Source organism: Adelges cooleyi, unplaced genomic scaffold (assembly GCF_023614345.1).
Source record: "Adelges cooleyi isolate 19-005CV unplaced genomic scaffold, UGA_ACOO_1.1 ACOO_flye_CR_arks_rails_tigmint_CR_PRNA_1, whole genome shotgun sequence".
NCBI classification, from domain to species: Eukaryota; Metazoa; Arthropoda; class Insecta; order Hemiptera; family Adelgidae; genus Adelges; species Adelges cooleyi.
Genome location: NW_026095751.1, coordinates 5,204,640 through 5,223,920, shown reverse-complemented (window position 1 = coordinate 5,223,920; position 19,281 = coordinate 5,204,640). Strand labels below are relative to the sequence as shown.

At 29.6% G+C, this 19,281-nt stretch overlaps 1 protein-coding gene across 1 annotated transcript in view; it reads left to right on the top strand.

Moving 5' to 3' along the window:
* Positions 1 to 19,281, top strand: part of LOC126845472 (nephrin-like) — a 181,655-nt gene that overhangs the window by 91,037 nt on the left and 71,337 nt on the right. The window contains exon 2 of the mRNA XM_050584154.1: positions 12,482 to 12,620. Within this exon, the coding sequence (XP_050440111.1) occupies positions 12,482 to 12,620 (139 nt within the window). The remainder of the gene's footprint in view (positions 1 to 12,481; positions 12,621 to 19,281) is intronic.

Genomic DNA, 19,281 nt, shown 5'->3' with positions numbered 1-19,281 from the left:
ATTTGTAAAAGGCTTTAAATTTTTTTATTTAACATTTTACCTAGTTAGATTAACATTAAAGTTGGCATTTTTTTTTTGCGATTACAATAACTACGATTTTTAAAAAATAATATTATATTGTTCAATATTGTAAATGTATTTATATTAATCATGTTTAATGTGAATCATAAAAAAAATAATTTAATTTTTAAAACTAATCTGTAAACTTATTTAATTGATACACGATACATTTTTTGTAACAAAAAGTATCTTGTTCATGTTTAAAACCACTGATACATGACTACCTCAAATTGTATGTAGTGTATTGATTGTATTAAATCTCATTATGGTTATCTTGATATGGTGATCATATACTTCAGATTCTTTTTACAAATAAACTTAATTATTCCTGATAAAATATCGAGTTTATGGATTATTAATATAAATATAAAAAAAATAAGAATTTAGAGGAAAGGGCGAATGCTCACTAGTAACCTTCCAATTAATGTAGATACTACGTCTATTCCCATCCACAAAAAATTAGGACCTACTAACAGCAGAATATGTAAATGGTTAGTAAATTGATTACCTTCAATCAATATAGCTTTATACGCATGGTTGGTAATATAACATTATTACCAAATTCAACGGGAATACCCTTTGTTCATAAATTATCTGGTATTATTTGATTATATAAATAACAGAACATGTACTTCATATTGTAGTTAATACCATATTTGTTTTCAAAATAAAAAAATAAACGAAATTTTTTATAAAATAACATATTCAAAAATATATTACATTTTTATACAATATTAAAACATTTTGATAATAATAATATGATTTAAATATACCATACAAAACTGATTATTGAAAATGCGGGCGCAAAATAAATTATTTTTTATTTGGATTTTTAAACCACTTTAGGGATTATACACCAAAGTGGGGAAAGCTAATTCTACTCGCATGTTTAATTATTCATTGAAATACATTAATATTATATAAGTATTTCCCTCACCCCAGTCTTCATTTTTAACATGTTAAATTTAAAAAATGCGACTAGATTTTGTTTTATGTATTTCACATTGCATAATTATATTTTATATTAAATATACATTGCAACATCAAATTTAACAAACAACGGCTTCATTACACGCCTATGTGAAAATCTTTCCAAATTCGCCGTCAGCTGAGGATGTAAAATAGTTTCGGTTTAAAAACATTGCCTGTTTCTTTCATCTTAATTTAAGTTTCACTCTGCCTTTAATATTCTCCAAGAATTTTTATACGGAACGTCGCTCGGGTTTTAATAGTATAATTTTCCTATAGCGCATTTATATTATAATTTTGCGTTTTCTTTAAAGCGAAAGCTCATCTTTTATAGTGGTTATTCCAAGCACATCAAATATGATGATAAAAAAGATAATAACTAATATTATAAAGACCTATTTGGTGAAGGAGCCTCTACACTAGCATTTATTAAGTGGGATTGTATAGACAATTTTCAAAAAACTTAATATAAAGGTTAAATTTGTGAACTCGTACCCTAAAACATCAAAGTATCTATTTTGATTGTTTTTAATTGTTTTCAACTTTCATAACGTATACAGGCTCTTTTTTTTGCACAAAAACAAAAGTCTCTACTCGAAAGTAAGGTTTTAAAATACTTATTTTAAGTTTTAAAAAAAACATTTGGTTTCTTCAGTACATTCACAAGGTTTTGAGACACAAATTAAAAATAATTTATAGTTATTTATATCTTTTATTAAAATACCTAAATAATTATATATTTTTAGCGTCACAACGAAACAATGCTTTTCCAAGAAATGTTGAAATTAGTACTGCAATATAAGTAATAACATAGCTAACATTAGAGTACTACAATTAGAGAATAATTATTTTTTTTATTTTTTTTTAAATTTCATAATTTTTGTGTAAATATTCATTACGTTAATTAATAGTCGTTGGTAAAATCATTTTAAGCTCATCGAAACAGTGCCGTGATGATTAGTTTTTGAGTCTAAACGCTCTCAGCTAATGGTTTTTGCAAATTTAAATATAAACTAATACATACCGACATGGCGACGCTATAAAATAATAACTGTGTCTTGATTAGCATTTTCTAATGACAAAAGCATGCAAGAGCTTATTCGTTAGCGTTCACTATGAATATAATATTATGTCCCTGAAATACTGCAATTGTGTTATTATCGTTCCTTAGTTATTCTGATTTTATAATATGTAATCTAATTTTATTTATTAAAGTAAAAAGATGTTCAAAATTTAATATCGACAACAAAATATTGTTTAGAGATTAGTAGTAAAATAAGATAATATGAATAATTTACAGTTTAAATTGATTTCAGTATCAATACTGTCGACACATTTTTATTATAACCTCTTATTACAAAAGTCATAATTCTATTTTAGTCATTACTATTAATTAAACATACATTTTTATTTTCATACTTGCTATTTTTAATTGAAATAATCATTTGCATGCTATTTATAGCTACCACGTCATCTCTAATATTGGTTTCACCACAGTGCTTAAGTATATCATCTACATATTGGTCTATTCCAACTTGTATTACTTTAAATCATACACCCAATTTAAAATCAAGCGCTTATTGGCTCTACCTGCATTTCTCATATCTAAATATACCATACATGCGTTGTTTAGTCTGAGGGCATCTATTTTAAATTAGCGATTGTGCATCTCGTTCGTGGAGCTCCCATGGGTGGGTTCAACTAAATAAAGGAAAACTATAGGGAAATCTAAAGCGTAGCTCACCGTGATACCAGCCGAGTCCCTTGGGATACAACTAGAGAACTCTCATCGACAGCAATTTTAATTCCAAAGTAACCGTCTAGTCCATTCAGATATATTTCAGCGCAATTAGTGACTCATACATTTTAAGTTAATTTAATATTTTTCACAAACTATATTTTTTTTTATAATTTCTCCATAACTATAACAGCTTTTGATTCAGTGAAGTACTAGTACTATATTCAAGTACTTCACAACCACATTTACCTTTCGGCAATTTTTTTAAAATACTTGATTTTAATTAAAATTAATGATTTTTAAATTATATTTATTCAAAAAAAAATATATATAATACATTATTCTAAATTGTATTATTATTTATTCAAATTTCGATTTTAAGTTTTTGCACGGCTTATTTAAAATTATTGTTCAAGAAATTACAGTTATGCTTATAACGCATCTTTCACACATACTTCAAATAACATAGCAATTGTCGACGTGCAGATAAATGAAAATATGTAATGAAGAAAACAATAGCCATTAATTTAGGCTTGAGCGTACAATTAATTAAACCTAAAAATAAAATTCAAACGAAAGGGAGTTGAAATGTTTAGTTTGCATATTTTTTTTAGAGCGTTGAAGTTGAATAATTGCGATAATAGAGGTATAAAGAAAACAATGAAAGGCTGTAAAAACAAACAACGGCAAACTTGTTGTAATATTTTTGTAGAAGTGAGTTTTTGCTAAATAAAACCCTATTTATATATTTGTTGTTTGATTAAGTTTTTCTGAAAAATTATCGTAGAGAAAAACGGCGAAATAATGTGCATGAGAGTTTAATTGCAAAGAAAACGGCATAAAGCATGTGATCATCTTAAACAATTATTTATCATTTAAACGTCATTAGCATACATCGTTTAATGACGTTCGTTTAGCTTCTTTATTACATCATGGTCATTAACTGGTGAAAATAATATAAATATTTCCTTTTTTAAACCGAAAAAACTCAATTTATTTTCTAGTTTGGTCTCAAAGCTGTGTAAACTTTATTCATTTCCTTGCAATATTTCATAGACGCGCATCTCACAGTATAATAATACATATATTATTATACTGTATAATATTATTATATTATAAATTACACATTTTTTTCCATTGTACATACACTACATTTGAAACATTAATTAAATATTATGTTATGATTTTAATATAGTATACAACATATTACAGTAGCTACAGTAGTTACAATATTTCTTGTGCTAACTGCTAACGTACATGCGGATGTACGTAAGAATGGCGATTCGCCATGAATGTTAAATTAGATTTTTAAAAATGCCTTTATATAATATTTTTCTTAAAATTAAAATAAATGATTAAATACTAAGTATATAACAGTATAGGTAATATTAAAAGTTACTCGATGTCTCTCAATAGACTTTTGTTTATACATTTTTAAATCTATTGTTGTACCTTCTTTCTTTGTCTTTTATTTAAATTTATTATTTCATTCCCGACGCCAAAGGTCACAGTTTAATTAGTATTTTAATGTTCATTTTAGTAGTTATAATAGAAATTTGACGCACTTTTCTGACTTTTTATCTGCAATCACAAGTTTATTATAATAAATGTCAAAAAAGTGATTGTGCAAAAATATTTTACGTTTTAATATCTTTGTGTTTAAATTTATTGTTTTGTTCTTTAACAATAAAAAACTTTTTTTTCTACAAAAACTTTTTTTCAAATTATATTGGAAAAATAATAAGTTTAATGTAAATATTTTAGTCTTTACGATGCTGAATGATGCGATATTATTAATAAGGTAGTTATTTACAAACAATCTAGTGTAGATAAAATGAATATTAATTAAAATACTTTGATGTGTAATTGAAGTTTTTAGAATATATTTTCATATTTTATTTAAACTTAACAAAACGTCATTTTCTACCAAATAAGTAATAAATAATATAATACAAAAAATGGCGATGAATATACAACTTAAAATTAGCAGTCATTCGGCTGTCCATACAGCAAAAAAACTGAAATATTTTTATAACGTTAGGGTATGAAATTGAACAATATTTTGTAAATAATTTTGTTAAAAATCAATTGCGTAGAATTTCAAGCCAAATATATTGGCAATGTGTTTGATAGTATTTGACAAAAGTGTTTGGCTGTTTAGGTCCCACGAAGCTATTTAGAAATATTAATATTTTTGATTTAAATGCAACTTATACAGTACGATATGAGTGTATTTTTTAAACCGCTAGTGTACAATTATATACTTAAGTACGTAGCGTGGGACTATCCAGATTCTAGATAAGCCAATAAGCACTACAAGTAATTTGTTAAGATCGTGATAGGGTTTTTTTTAGTTTCTGTTTGTCCGTAATTACCAAGGTCGCATGTGCTGTAATGCAACGTTTCAACATACTACAATATGTTATCTTATCCTGGACGTGCACATATACATATACATTTTTTTTTTCATAAAAAACTCTTTGAACGAACATTTCCCTGTAAATCGAAACACTCGAGACGAAACTCTTTTACACGCTCGAGAGTTGTTTTATTACTATATTTATGTAGCTTGAATAATACACATGTGTACGCTGTGTACGTGTAGAGTGGTCTTTTTTACCTTAAGAATTTTTTTTTTTACGGAGATTACAGTTTTTTTCCATACGTACACACATTACACATTTTATAATAACTTATTACATATTTTACGTTTGGTTTACATGACTTTATGTGGTCTCTAACAGTAATATACGTTAAGTATAGAAATTCGTGTATTATTTTATAGTGAAATAGTAAAATAACACGAATGAAATATTAAACATCCAGACGGTCGCAGTTTTTAATTTTAAACAACGGGAACTAGTTATATTATCAAATTAAAATAGAACTGAATGTTGTAGTAGGTATTATTACTAAAAAAGGTGTAAAATCGCGTAGACTGGTTTGGTAGTTTTTATGAATTTCTCAACACATACACGAGTTCTTAAGTCACACGCTTACATTCCTCCTGACATAAACCTTTTTTTGCGTGCTTAAGAAGAACTTTTGAAAAGTGCAACTTGTCAAACCAGACTTTTCATAAGACTGTCCATAATACTGTAAACAGTGCTTGTTAGTTCAAAAACTGCTAATAGGCATAAGTTTAAGAATACACTTCTAAAGTTTTCCGAGCGAACTTTAATAGTTTTAAAAACTGATTTAAATAGTCAAAATTTTGATGTTTTATAGGTTATTTTATGACAGTAAGATTTTTATTTAGCCAAAAGACAAATAAAATGTACATAAAATAATCAAATAAATTAATTAGCCGTCTATCGTGTAAACACCGCCTATTAGTATTATATAAATTATATTGTTTATCTGTTTGATTTCACTTTATAAATACTAAGCACTATGACATAGAAAATTTAATACAATTTATTTGGATGGGTCTTTTTTTTTAGATAATAATGTTTTAGTAAAATTTATTTTTATACTATAAATAAAAATATACATATTTGCATTGAAATTGGGTAAGATAACCCAAACTTTACCTTACTGTGCTGTTTGTTGTGTTTATTTAAATGTGTTAGGTAATTTACGTCTAATACATTATAATTTATACAACGCTCTATTTTACTATCCATCTTTAAGCGACTGATTACGTAATAAATAATAACCGTGGGAAATGCTGACCCTTGCTGTCGTTATAATATAATATACACCACAGACCACGGTTAGGTCCTTAACCATATATTGCACATTCAGCGTTCATAGGCGAGATGAGCTAAAAATTGTTCGAAGGTCCAAAGAGTCCCTCGACTCTCCATGATATCTATCGATAAATTACTGTTTTATAACAATACTTGCTGATTTAGGATCTTGAAATTGGGGCTTGTGTTGCTATTGCGGAGGAGAAGATTGAATAAAGGCTTGTCGGAACTGTGTATTTTGGAACTTTAATAATGAGATACACTTGAGCAATGTACCAAGGTTTTTTTTCATTGAAAATTAAGTAGCACACGGCCTGATTGATGCTGCAGCAGCAGCCAAATAAAGGAATCGCGTTGTTTATTTGAGGTTATTTGAAAAGGAAAGTACGCATCGAGAAATGGCCAATTGACACTGTTACTGTGTAAAAAAACGCTATTCATAAATCACCAGTTTATTTTCTAACATCGAGACGTCACGCTCACGTCAGACCGATTTTTTATTTTCCGGATGTATATTGCCCATTTAAATATATTACACTCAGTACTCGACTTTTTTGAAAAGTTGTCTTCCAGTTGTTTGTTCATATGTCATAGAGCATGACAATTATGTACAAAATCTGACACTGATCTATAATTTATTTAAATCATTTTTATAGTGCATAAAATTAAAAAAATTTACATATTATGTATTTAACGTTTTGAAAACTATGAATTTTTTTTTCCAAAATGTTTTTAAGGAATTGAGGTTAAATTAAAAAATTATTTTTCTAGAAAACTTAATTTATACGATTATGTAGGTATATGTGCTATTTTTAGGGTGTTTTATACTTTTAAATAGTTTTTTAAAACTAAATTTATATGCAAAAAAAAAAATGGAAAATTCTGATTTTGCCATGCTTACAATTTTGAAGGTGATTTAATACACACATTGTGAAGAAAATAAAAATGTACTTTGATTGTTGTACTAAAATCAGGGTTAATTAACCGTTATAGACATTAAAACCTAATAACATCTGATGTCGTTATGTGTGTTCATTGTACAAGTATCACATGTTATTTTAAGGGGGGGGGGGTATGGTTAATTCGTGCAAAAAACGGCAAATTTTTGTGAATTTTTTTTGACGACACAGTTAAAATCTGTTTATTAAAACTAATGGTACATTAAAGTATAACATTCGAAGAATATTGTGTAATATTTTCATGTAGAAATATTAAAAAATACGGCAATGGCGGAAATTATTCGGAAGCGTCTCGGAAAAAAGTAGAATTGCGGTGTCCCTCATAACTCGATGCTGGATCATCCGAAATTAAAAAAAATCAAGTTCTTTCGTTAGAAAATTGCTTTCCCCAGGTAACGCCTGAGGGGATTTTTTGAAATTTCAATTTTTCACTTTTTGGGAACACTTTGGGAAAAACGCGATGTTTGCGAAAAAAATCGGCTAATTTGTTATTGTAAAATAAAAAATATTTACAAATTTGAAAAAATCTCTCCAGCGTTACCATGTTAGTTGTGTACTGAAATAGTGTTCAAAGTTTCAAAAGGATCGGTGTAGTAGTTTTGAAGTTATGGTGGTCACCGACTTTGAAAACGTGAGTTGTGGGAAAAACGCTTTAAAGTTAACGATAGTGCGCTCGGGCCGGCAGCTATAAAATTCCGACAACTCATAACGTCGTCAATTTTGTTCCGATCGACTTGAAATTTTGACACAATATTCTTGAGATATTATGCATTCAGTTAATAAAAAAAAATGTTTAATACCCCCCCCCCCCCTTAACTATACTGTTTTTTTAAAGTAGAATATTTTTTCCAAAAATAAAATTATAACATCATATCATCATCAAAATTATAACAGTACTACTATTTTTAATACAAGTATAATTATATTATATAGCAATATAATTGAAGGGGTGACTGGGTAAAGGTGTTAACTGACAATTTTAACTGTTCTAGAGGCATTTTAATCGACACAATATATTCAAATGCTTGGAACTTTTTTTAAGCCCTCTGTTCAACTGTTGTAATATTTTGCTAAATTGTGTAATATATCCTAACGCTTATATTCATTCAAACTATTTTTATAACTATTCAAGCTAAAAACTATTTTACAAAAAAAAACGTCAGTTAACACCTTTATCCACTCGCCCCTTCACCCGTATGTGTCATTATTATCAAACAATTTTCACCGACGACTATAATATTTTACTGTAGTCGTATTTTTTATAATAAATTATAATATTTTACGTTGCGCAACGTATTATTATATTGTTATTTCGGTAAAACGTTTTGACTCGACACAAAGCCCGTTGTTAAGCGTTTCAACCAAAACAATAGTTCATATTATTTACCCGCGGTACATCTGGAAAGTAAAAAAAAAAAAAAAAAGACATTTTAATATAACATAATATTCTTGTTATTTAGCATAACGCGCAAAAGTACGGTGAGTAAAAATGATTACACTCTCTGTCAGTTGTTTAAGACGCGGCAGTGCAAAAACATATTGTAATACAGCGTACATTTTCCACGCAAGACAATCCAAAAAAAAAACAGTGTACATAAATTATCATACTGCGGCCCGGCATTTTTACCGTCGCCACCATTTTAGCGATGCCACAGACGAATTTTCGCATAGTCCTTAACACTGTGTGCCGTTTCGTCTTGGGCCGTATGATAATTTTATTCATGGCTTCTCGGAAAGCTTTTGATATCTGCAACTGCGATTGTTGTACAACCATGGCCAAAGCATCCGGGCCGTTGTATATTCTTGTTTTTCATCCTATTGCATTATACATATAGTTCCGACTATCCGATCCTCAGCGCATGTGTGTGTATAGTACAGCCAAAGTCCAAAACTAATATTTATGTATTCATATTGGTTTCTTTTGTGTTGTTGGATTGCGCGCGGTTTTTTTTTTTTTTAATCAATTACTCCGGTGTATTCTTTTTTTCAAAACACGCCTCATCTCTCTAAAGTCGGCCATTTCGTTGTGTGTACACGATTCAAGTATTCCCCCCTTCACATCCCGTCTTAACCGTTGCTACGTCTTTTGCTTGACGTTTTCATTAATTTAAAAACATTAAGCGTGCCGCGCTGGATACCACCATAACAATGGTGTTGAGATAAGGGAGAAAAGGAAGAAGCATTAAAAAAAAAAAAAGGTCTCGTGACATGGAAAACGGCTACGATGGCGGTAAAAGCGCGTATGTAAATATTTGAGCGCATAAACGTAGGCGTCTTCGCCGATACGTCGTAAAACATATTGTTTTATTATTTATTTTTTGTCTGCTGTCAGCTAAAAAAAAGCTAGTCGGGTAAAAAAAAATGTTTTCATTACTAAATTACTTTTATGTTAACTCTTAGAAAAAATTATTAAATATTATACTGGATTTTTTTTTTAATCATTTCTTATACGGAATTCAATTTTTATCATATTAAATGTTTTTTCTGGGAATTCATCTAGCCAACTTGGTGATTATAAAAAAATGTACTATTTTCTCAAGTGGCGAGTCATAATATTTTCTATTAAAGACTAAATTATTGGGGAAAAAAGCGTTTTTTACAGTTTTTTCCGTTTAAAACAAATTTTATCATGTAATCGGGTCTAAGTATATATATATATATATATATATGTATTTTCCTTTGTTGAAATTTTTCATTAGGAGTACCAGGTTTTGTATGAAATCTACGGTTTTCCTTTTTTTTTTTTTTTTACTTAATAACGGGATTATGAAGGATAATAAGAACTTAGAACGTGTAAAAGTATAATCCATTTTATATGTATATGTAAGTACTACGCTATCGAATTAAATTAAAAAGACAAACGTCACAAACGTTATAATTGAATTAAAAGCCTTTTGTATACCATAAATAAGCACTATTATATATACATAAACTTTCAGATAGTAAATGCCCCGGTACCTAGATTAATTAAACGGAAACAGTCGGAAACACTATTGTTCTTTATTCTTGTGTAGTGTGATTGAAAACGTTATTGCTAGAAAAATATAATTCGATTTTATTCAGCAAGTCAGGCGATAGAAGTAGTGTATTTTTATTAAAATAAAAATGGTAACATTTTTAACGGCGTTCATGAAACCTTTTTTATGGCTAATGTATTATGACATTTGTTTATGGGTTTGTAGCAAACCGAATAGGTTGTCAACAATACATTTTTTGTTTGTTTTTACAGGTATGATAAAAATACCCATCTCCTAGTAGATATTTTTTTAATTACCCCACAAATTATCATGTACACAGGTAATTAGTTTTGAAAAGTTACTGGTGCCTAACACTCTTTCTCCGTGCCCTTATTGAAGATGTAATTTTTTGCTGCAATTATGCTTCTGAATAATTCTTTACTATCAAAGGAATTGTTTAATGGCACTTGACTAACGAGAACTCGAGTCGAAAACTTCAAAAGTTCTCGCGAACATTTTTCAGGACAAGACACTAACAAAAATACAATTTACATAAAAAAATGTTATTTTAAAAAAAAAAAATGTATCATGATTTATCGCTTATTTTTAAATCCAAAATATTTTACTATAACAATTTTTTAATGAATTTATGTACTAAGTTTTGAATTTTCACAACGGTGCTTCAGTTAAAACGCAAGTATACTAACGTCCATCACTTTTTATGATAGTTATAATGTATAATAGATATTATGTAACTGATTTTTGATAAGTGACTATATATGGATATATATCACATGCAGTAAGATATCTATCACAGCAAAAATACTTTTCAAAATATGATTTTTTAACATTGTAAAAATAACTTAAAAACATATTTTGTCGGAAATTTAAATATATTGTTAACAAAATTTGTTCAATAGTAACTATTAAATATTATTATAACAGTTTTATAAGGAACTTTAAATAAATATTTTTATATTTATATTTTGTTTTCTGCCAAAATCTGATAAAAATATTTGTTCAATACTTAAACACACTTTAACAATAATTATAAAATATTACAATTTTGCTATGTGGTATTAACTAACGTATAGTAATAGACAGTTTAATTTTAAAAGAGGACCCATCGTACTCGGCGATAAAACCAATAATGAAAACACTACTTTGTTTTCGATATTGTATTTATTATGTTTTTCAAGAATGAGTAATAATATCGTTCTACCTGGTGCAATATGGAGTTTTATTAGAAAACGCGCAATGGTCAATTGTTTAAGTTAAACTGAACGAATAAATAATTAAAACTACACACATAAAAAACTTTCAGTTCCCAAAAACCCATTATTACTATTATTGAGCATAATCGTTAAAACAATAGGGAATTTCGTGTTCACTTTGAACTAAAAAAAAAACACTATCGGTCCTTTGTATTGAAAATTCCTCTGTATTGAAACTATTAATGGGTATGCTCGTTTATGCGTCTTCCATACTGAACGATATTTTCTACGTCCATAACGGCGTTATTAAAAAAGTTTTGCGCCCCTTGTGTGATCTACTCATTAAAGGTCGTAGCATTTTTTCAGCGTTAAACTTTTGTCGTTATGAACAGAGTGCGAAAAAAAAGATTAATAATTTTACGACGGTTTTGATACCTACATTTCTTGTTTCCCAACACGGTAACCCCCGTGATGGCACCTTATGTGATCTTCAGGGAAAAAACTCATTGTATTTTCAATTTTAAATACTACAATCGCTGCTATGTCTTGGCCTGTTTGGTATTATAAACTTTCGACGAACTATTTTTTATTTTTTTTAAGGCAAACTTTGTCCGGAAAACTTTGCACGGTACGCTTGTAAAAGAATGAGAGCGGTTCACTGGTTCTCTCCAATATGATGTCTTCCTCAACCATAAGTATCGGTTAAAATTCAAAGTGTGTTCAAGAGTTGCACGTTGGCGTTTTCAAGAAAAGTTGCAATGTCTAATTTTGTTAACAATTATAATTATCATCGGTGAACTATTTTTAATACCCTCCGATTTAAAATAGTATTACAGCGCGTTATTCTTGGTTCATTTTAACTAATGTATTTTTTATCTGTTTTTTTTTTCAGTGACAGTACCGTTGGTTCCAGTTGACGCTGTGGAAGGCCGAAGTGTACAATTTCCTTGCGATGTGTCTTCGCCTAATCCAGCAGATAAAGTTTATATGGTTTTTTGGTTTAAAGACGATTCTGGCGTGCCTTTATACAGGTAAATTATGTTGTTTTTATCGAAAGTAATAAGCAACAATTTTTAAAATTTTCCGCGTGAACAAATACAAATGGAGTTTAAAGAAAAAAGTTATTCGCGAGGTTGCTTTAAGCAAAATGTAATTGACAGCTAAAACATTGTTAGTTTTGAATGAAACCGTTAATGAACGATAGAGAATGTATAGTTGTGTTTTTGTATTATTATTTTTTAGTAGAACCATCAAAAGCCGTAAGACAAAAATGTTTATTTCGCTTTGTATTAACGCATTTATCGTTTCGACAAAATAAACACGAATCAAACACTTGGCAATTAAATATCATATGATAGCTGTCAGAAAACAACAATTTTTTTTTCAATAATACTAAGTGGCTCGGCTGTAAATGAAATTATCTAGAAAAAAATAAAGTCGAAGAGCACCGTTTTAACGTGTGCTGTCAAATTAATATCGTGTATACAGTATGCCGTACATGCAGTTGAATAAATGTCTAACGGCAGCCGAAGACATACGCATCCAACACAGGTACTTGGCTGTGGCGAAATACTTAAGCCGTAACACTCATTTCAACGAGAGCGAAGCAATGAAGTTGCTCAGTATACATTACATGATAACTACCAAACGGAAAAGAAAAATGGACTTGTTATGCTTTGCGGAATTCATGAACCATTTTCTTGACGTTAAAGACTCGGCCGTGGTCAACGTTATACACCACCAATATGCGATATACAACCCGAAGTACCTGAGCGGGCCAGAGTTCGTGAGACTCATGTCTTTGCTGTTGAAGGGCTCGCTAGCCGACAAAATATCGTTTTGCTTCAAGGTGTACACCGAGGTGCTTAGATTGCCGAATTACATCAAGAAAGAAGACGTGCTGTCGGTGATAAAAGCACACAGTTTGCAGACGAGCAAGAAACATTTCAGCGAGGACCTGGACAAAGAGTTTGTCGAGCTGATGATGGTACAACTGGACATGGACCAGGACAATCGTATCTCGCAGGAAGACTACCGGAACGCAGTGTTGAAAAACCGAGCTTGGCTACAGTTCTTAGGGCCCGTCTTGCCCGAACCCAGTCGAGCCATAAGTTTCATGCAAACGTTCACCAACAGACTGGACGTGGAAATGGAAACGTCACTCCACAATAAAAACCGTTCCGACAGCATGGCTAGAAGTAAATCGTCCACCACCAACCAATTGTCGTTATCTACGGCAAGCATGACGTTGACTATTCAAAGTTCTAACCTAGCCGAAGCACCGGTAACAACGGCTCAAGACGGCAATCGACCTTATTCGTTTTTTTAACATAAATCTTACTCGGTGCTCATGCGTTACAAGTGTTTACATCGTGATTTTATAGTTGACTTGAATGGCATAGTCAAAATTCAAACAAAATCAATTTTTATACTACTTAAACGCGTTTTTCGATTATTAGACGAATATGTTATGCGAATGACCTACACAAACGATTCAATTTAAATGGTATATTCTAAAATGAAATCTTACTGTTTTGTACATACCTACTATACTTTTATTACAAGTCAGATTAATGGACATAGTTAGAACTCTTTTTTGTAAGTCGTTGCGTGTAAAAATATATCGACCGAAGTTAAATTTCTTGGAATATATTTTTAAGGCACGCAAAATGAAATAACAGTTGACAATTTTCTGTAACGTTACGATTTCAGTTTCTTTTTTGTTAAAATATAATAATAGTTTGCTTGTAAAAAAAAACACTTTTTGTGTGGTAACAATATTAAAACGGCCAACGACAAAATATACTGTCAGAAAAGTAAAAATTTAGAATTATAATAAATGTTTTCATTAAAATGTAGGTACTTATTAAATGGTATTTATTCTTATTTTTCTATTTAATATTCATAGGTATAGGTTTAACCTTTAAATTTTTTTGTGTATACGAGGTGATCAGTTAATCTAAAAAATTGTACTTTTTGAAAATAGCTTAGTAGGTTTTTTTAATATTATAATTTGTTTTTTTTTTGCAATATTCAACATTTTCTATTTGACGAGTCGTTTTGTTCAGTTGATTATTCTCGACTTAAAAAATGTATGAAATAGGTACAAGTCACACATTTTTTAATGGAAAAAAAATCGAATTAATACACACTACTATAATGTTATTGTTGGTGTATAAAACGAATTATATTTATAATTATTTTATATGATATTTTTTACTACGGCACTATCGCATCGAACCGTTTATTTTAAAATGACAAAGTCGTTTTTATTTTTATTATTGCTATAGTATATTATTATAGTATATTCGCTTGAACGTTGATGAAGTGTATAGAAACTTCGAAGGACATCACGGACAACATAATATACGCTTGAATAATAATAATTATTTACATTATAATTTGTACAGCGTTACAATGATTATATTGCACGCGTACACTTAATATGTTACACATTTCACCGAGTCGGGTAGAGGTAGGTACACAGACGATGTAGCGGCGAGAAACGGACAATTATCATAATGTGTGGCGGCAACCAAGTTTGAAAATGCGCGACAAGACGTCAGTAACATTCGGGCGACTCCGCTGGTAGAGTCTACTATATACTTTAGCAGTGGCTGCAATAACCACGAGCATATTGTACTTTTGCACCCCTGTCCCGTGGCCCGGCATTAGTTTAAAGTTTTAATTATCGCATTTAAACGGACACAGTTGTAATCATGAAATGTGACATGTCGTTATACCGGTGGCGGCGGCGGCGGCCTTACCCGTGTCGCCTGCCGACGTTGTTTTCCTGTCAACGGCAAAGCCCGCGCGGTTGTATTAATTTTCAGCCGCCGGGTTTTTAAAGAACTTTGACATGCAACGCGACCTAACCAATTTGTCGATTCACGTTGAAGTTTACAAGTTTCGATGCGGTGTCTAACAAAATTATTTCGTCGCCAGCTATTACTATTATAACACTTTTGTATAATAATAATAATATCTTAGGCAACCCTATCCGGGCCAATAAGCTTAGATACGCGGTGCTGAGATACCTCTCTACCGGAAACAAACATATCCGCAATTAGAAGGTCCACAAAATCCATTTGACGTACACGATGAAAATGACAAGAGCAAAACAAAAAAAAACAGTGGGTAGTAACTAAATATATTTTATAATATAATTTGCATATAATCAAGTAGATATAACTTGTACGAAGAAATAAACACACTTGGTTATACCAAATAAAAAATCTCAATTTATTGTTTATAATTAAACTTTGTAAATCTACTATGGGCAGTGTGAAAAAAACAAAGGATTTCATAAACCCGTTGGTTTAATAATCCTGCTCACTAGAATGAAGCAGCGCAAAATGGCTTGCTTCCAAAAAAAAGACGTTTAATTTAACAATGTTTTATTTCGAAATAAATAACAATTTTATTAGTAAAGATTTTGTTAAGTAAACAGAGATTTTAATAATGAAAAGGGTTGATGTCTATATTAGTTACTAAATATCATATCAGATTTAGGCCCTTTTAGATTTAAGGTAAATCATTACTAGGCTATATTATAATAATGTATTGTTTCTGCTCACATAGCGTCTTTGTGTATTTCTGTATGATGGACATTTTACCGTTTTAATTATAGCGCTCTAATGATGATATTATATAGCTCATGCACCTCAAAGTGAATGTTGTGGAAGAATGCATAGCACACAAGCTGGTTTTATAATTATTATTGCTTTAAAGGGAAGATAGTATGTTAGCAGGTATACAAATTAAATAGTTTTCAACTAAGTTTACGTTAAGTTCAGTAATATATAAATTATTAAATTTGCTGCGACGACATAGGACTCTGTATCAATTCCGCTTAATCTGGATTATTTGAAATACTTCAAAGGGTCTCAGTATACACCAGTTTTAACTGTAATATTTATATTTATATATGGCAATTTCATTTGAACCGTTAGTTCAAAGGTGTTGGATCAAAGAAAATGGTTTCGAAGAAAATCCCCGTACTTAACAGTTATTCTAAGTGAGTTTAATTGAATCCCAATCAAAACATCTCGTTAGCTGAGTATAAAATTGAAAAAAAGGTGATTGCTTTCAAAAATCAACATTTAAAAATTAAACGTAAAATGAGAACTAAAGCAATTACCAATCATACTCGAATAATTAAAACCTTTGCCAATGTATAAATTGTTACAGTAATCAGAATTTTGTTTACTAGGCAGGAGTCAGGACATATATTACTTTATTTATTCAGTATTAGTATACTTGGTATTATATATTTAAGCTTAAACTCAATTGTTTATTTACTATTATTTTATATCTATTGATCCAACTATTTATCATGTTGTATTAAAAATTTAACCTCATGATGGACCATTTTCAAAACATTTATGTAGTTACTAGTTACCAATGAATTACTTTGGGCTCTATACCATTAATTTTGTAAAATGGCGTACCAATTATTAAAAAGGTACTTAATCATTAATCTCCGTTATAAAATCATTTAAGCGTTTTAATTTATATGAGAACTCAATAAATGTGTTTAGATAGCAATTAAGATCATAGTAAAGTAACCAGTCATTTGGTTACAACTAATGTATCAAATCGCAATCAAAAAATAATTAAATACAATTTCGGCTTGAGTAGAACCTTATTAAATATGGATAAGTTATTAAACATGAGTGAAAAATTAAAAAATAAATTAATGGATAATAGAAAGAAATTATAAATTAAAATTATATATTTCTATGCTTTAACACATTTTTGAAAAAAAAAATGTATTCTTTATCAGATTATACTAATATTAACTAATAACTAAAAATTTACTTATACAGTTATTTTAAATGAAACCAGTGATTTAATGTGTGAATAAAATGTTTGTACAATATATTTTCTATGAATTCAAAAAAACATATTCCATTTAGGTATTATTTAAAAGTATATAATATAATATTTATTATAATATACATTTTTACATATAAAAAAATGGATAATGGTTGTGATGTAGAATTGATCCGCATTCAAAATCACCTGGTTAAATGAGCTAAATATCGTTCCATATGTAGGTTTATTTTTGTAAAAAGTATTTCCTATTCAAACTATTTTTGTTATTTTATTAACGACATACGTTAAAAGTATTTGACAAGTATAAAAAAAAAAAAAAATGGAAATCCAGCCAATTTTTAAAATATACCTATGAAAAATGCGTTTTCTCGCTTCATAATGATTTTATAGAAAACATTTGTAAAAAAAAAACAAAAGATGACAAGATTTTGAAGACAATGTCGTATCCTCAGAAACTGCGATAAAACGTGATTGATATTCAATTGTATTCATTTGGTCACATTCTAAATGTTGACTAAAAAAAAATCAAATAAAATAGAGGACACGGCAATTACGGTAAACTCGTTTTAATTCGGCCGTTACCTTTTCGAATAATTACAGCAATAATAATCAATGAATGTTTTTCCGAAGAGCTTAAACATAGCGAGCGGGGTGACAACCTGATTGTGGTGCGCATAATAAATAATTAACAAAATATTAATCCGTACTAATAACCAAATAGCTATATGTCGCGAGTGGTCGGCAACAGAATAAAAACATCCGCTACAATAGTACAATATAGGAGCAATAATAATAATAGCAATAATCATAATAATAACGACAATATGTTTTATACTTATACGTATAACATGTATATTGATATTTTACTAGTAGCTAGTATGTATGTGTGTATGTATAATTTGCCGTTGTATTATACAAAAAGGTCGCGTTGGTCGCCACCGTTTTAATTAATTATTATAGCCCTTTTACAACCGCCCGTTCTCCCAAACTCGCCTTCGCATAGCATTCGAGTAAAAAAAAAAAATTAAAACTTAAAAAAAAAAAAAAAATACTCGCTAATTGAAACATACATAATTTCCGGCCAACAGCAATACGCGTACACACGAATGAATACACACACACATATATTATTACATCAATGGTTTTTAATTATCACAAATCGGACAACAACGGGCGAACACGACCGGTCGTGTGTACCGGCTTCGATAGTGGACAGAAGGAGGGTTTATAATTATTACAAAATGAATAAAAAAAAAAAAAATAAACCTCTACGAACTGTTTGTTGTGCACGTGGTGTTACTGAAATAATAATATATGGCCGGCGATTATTAGTTTATAAATATATATTTTTGTATTGTTTTTTATTCTTGACCGTACTCTCTTTCCTACCGACACAACGCTGGAGTTGGCCGACAGCTTTAGAAAAAATACCACCATAGCCGTTCCAGTTCGGCAATCCTCAATAATACTTATTAATATTCATGCTGCTTCGGCCACGGGTACCGGTTCGATTATCGTCATTGTTGTTAACATCTCGAGTGATATGAATCCTTTTTATAACGTTTTTATGAACTCACAATCTTGTTTTTAATTATTATGTTTATGTGTTTTTCGAGTGACATTTTTCGCACTCGATCAAAGTTTATAAAAAGTTATTAGGCACTCAATAGTACTCATACAATATTCTTTATGTGTATTAAACACACATATATCTAACCTACTCAATTAAGACAATAATATAGTTTTTAAAAACTAAGAAAGCATAAATTTTAAAGTATATAATTCGAAGAGCAAATATACTTTAATATTTTCAAAATTATGTCCAATATATTATCAACACTTAAATAATATTTA